Source organism: Micromys minutus (genome assembly GCF_963924665.1).
Source record: "Micromys minutus genome assembly, chromosome: 26".
NCBI classification, from domain to species: domain Eukaryota; kingdom Metazoa; phylum Chordata; class Mammalia; order Rodentia; family Muridae; genus Micromys; species Micromys minutus.
This window is the reverse complement of record NC_137961.1, coordinates 37,115,496-37,118,021: the sequence shown is the minus strand read 5'-3', so window position 1 is coordinate 37,118,021 and position 2,526 is coordinate 37,115,496. Positions and strand designations below refer to the sequence as shown.

The 2,526-nt window shown below is 48.0% G+C and overlaps 1 protein-coding gene across 1 annotated transcript; it reads left to right on the top strand.

Annotated features, from left to right (window-relative positions):
• Positions 1 to 221: 221 nt before the first annotated feature.
• On the top strand, positions 222 to 2,042 carry LINGO2 (leucine rich repeat and Ig domain containing 2; the record flags this gene model as incomplete). Its single annotated transcript, XM_080938710.1, has 1 exon — positions 222 to 2,042. The coding sequence occupies one exon, from the start codon at positions 222 to 224 to the stop codon at positions 2,040 to 2,042; it is 1,821 nt and encodes a 606-aa protein (XP_080794836.1).
• Positions 2,043 to 2,526: the final 484 nt, after the last annotated feature.

Below are 2,526 nucleotides of genomic sequence, written 5' to 3'. Positions count from 1 at the left end.
GACACCTAAGTATAAAGATAAAGTAACTTCCACAAGATATTGTAGATGGCATGTGATCCTTTGTGTACAATCCCAGATCTGGTTGCAACCAAATCGCCACCTTTGTGCTGTAACGTGGTTTCTTAATTATGCCCCTGTCTCGGTACTAACGTGTCTTTTTCACCTTCTCTTGCCCCAACCGTGCAGGCCCATAACCAAGGTGTAGACGAAGAAGTGGAGTCATGCTTCACACGGCTAGACCATGCTGGCAGCTGTTCCTGGGTCTGGCGATGGTGTTACTCCTCATGGGATCCACCATTGGCTGTCCTGCTCGCTGTGAGTGCTCTGCCCAGAACAAATCTGTTAGCTGCCACAGAAGACGCTTGATGGCGATGCCAGAGGGCATTCCCATTGAGACCAAAATCTTGGACCTGAGCAAAAATCGGCTAAAAAGCATAAACCCGGAAGAATTCATCTCGTATCCTCTGTTGCAGGAGATAGACTTGAGCGACAACATCATCGCCAATGTGGAGCCCGGGGCATTTAACAATCTCTTTAACCTGCGTTCCCTCCGCCTAAAAGGCAATCGCCTTAAGTTGGTCCCTTTGGGAGTATTCACTGGACTCTCCAACCTCACCAAGCTTGACATTAGTGAGAATAAGATTGTCATTTTGCTGGACTACATGTTTCAGGATCTGCATAATCTGAAATCTCTAGAAGTGGGGGACAATGACTTGGTTTATATATCACACAGGGCCTTCAGCGGACTACTTAGCTTGGAGCAGCTCACCCTGGAGAAGTGCAACTTGACAGCGGTACCAACAGAAGCCCTTTCCCATCTCCGCAGCCTCATCACCCTGCATCTGAAGCATCTCAACATCAACAATATGCCTGTGTATGCCTTTAAAAGATTGTTCCACCTGAAACAACTAGAGATCGACTCTTGGCCATTGTTAGATATGATGCCAGCCAATAGCCTCTATGGTCTCAACCTCACATCCCTTTCAATCACTAACACCAACCTGTCCACTGTCCCCTTCCTTGCCTTTAAACACCTTGTATACCTGACCCACCTTAACCTGTCCTACAATCCCATCAGCACTATTGAAGCAGGCATGTTCTCTGACCTGATCCGCCTACAGGAGCTTCATATAGTGGGGGCCCAGCTCCGCACTATTGAGCCTCACTCCTTCCAAGGGCTCCGCTTCCTCCGTGTGCTCAACGTATCTCAGAACCTGCTGGAAACACTGGAAGAGAACGTCTTCTCCTCCCCTAGGGCTTTGGAGGTCCTGAGCATTAACAACAACCCACTAGCCTGCGACTGCCGACTCCTCTGGCTCCTGCAGCGACAGCCCACCCTGCAGTTTGGGGGCCAGCAACCCATGTGTGCTGGCCCAGACACCATCCGTGAGAGGTCATTTAAGGATTTCCACAGCACCGCTCTTTCTTTTTATTTTACCTGCAAAAAACCCAAAATCCGTGAAAAGAAGTTACAGCATCTACTAGTGGACGAAGGACAGACGGTCCAGCTGGAGTGCGATGCGGATGGAGACCCACAGCCCGTGATTTCCTGGGTGACACCTCGAAGGCGTTTTATCACCACCAAGTCCAACGGAAGGGCCACTGTGTTGGGTGATGGCACCTTGGAAATCCGTTTCGCCCAGGATCAAGACAGTGGGATGTATGTGTGCATCGCTAGCAATGCTGCTGGGAATGACACCTTCACAGTGTCTCTCACTGTGAGGGGATTCACTTCAGACCGCTTCCTTTACGCAAACAGGACCCCTATGTACATGACGGACTCCAATGACACCGTTTCCAACGGCACTAATGCCAATACGTTTTCCCTGGACCTTAAAACAATACTGGTATCTACAGCCATGGGCTGTTTCACCTTCCTGGGAGTGGTTTTATTTTGCTTTCTCCTTCTTTTTGTGTGGAGCCGAGGAAAGGGCAAGCACAAAAACAGCATTGACCTTGAGTATGTGCCCCGAAAAAACAATGGTGCTGTTGTGGAAGGGGAGGTGTCTGGACCCAGGAGGTTTAACATGAAAATGATCTAAGGGCCCAGCACACACACTACTGTCTCTGTGTTACTGTTGGTAATGAGTGAGACGTCTGGTAGAGTGAGCCCGTCACAAGGTTATCAGGCTGTTCCCCGCAGTGCCCCTGTGTCAGAGCAGGGTCCATGGAAGCAGGAAGACTTCTCATGGAGACTGGCTGATTAGAGGCAGGCAGGCATGTGTCAGAGCCCTTCACACAGCGGGATACTAATTGTTTGCATTGAAATATTGGCATTCTGGGGATCTCAGCGATGAACCTGAACCTTTGGCTCATGCTGATGGACAATAATTCAACATTTTCTACCACTGCAAACACTAAAAGAAAAAAAAAATTAAAGCAAACAACCTACAGTGTAGGATTTACATATTAAAGAGACACATTTGTCTAAAACATACTCTACAGTAAAATTTGTATTATCATTTGTTAAAACCTTGCATCATACAATACTGTTGGTTCAGCACCAAAAAGAGATTAATATATTCT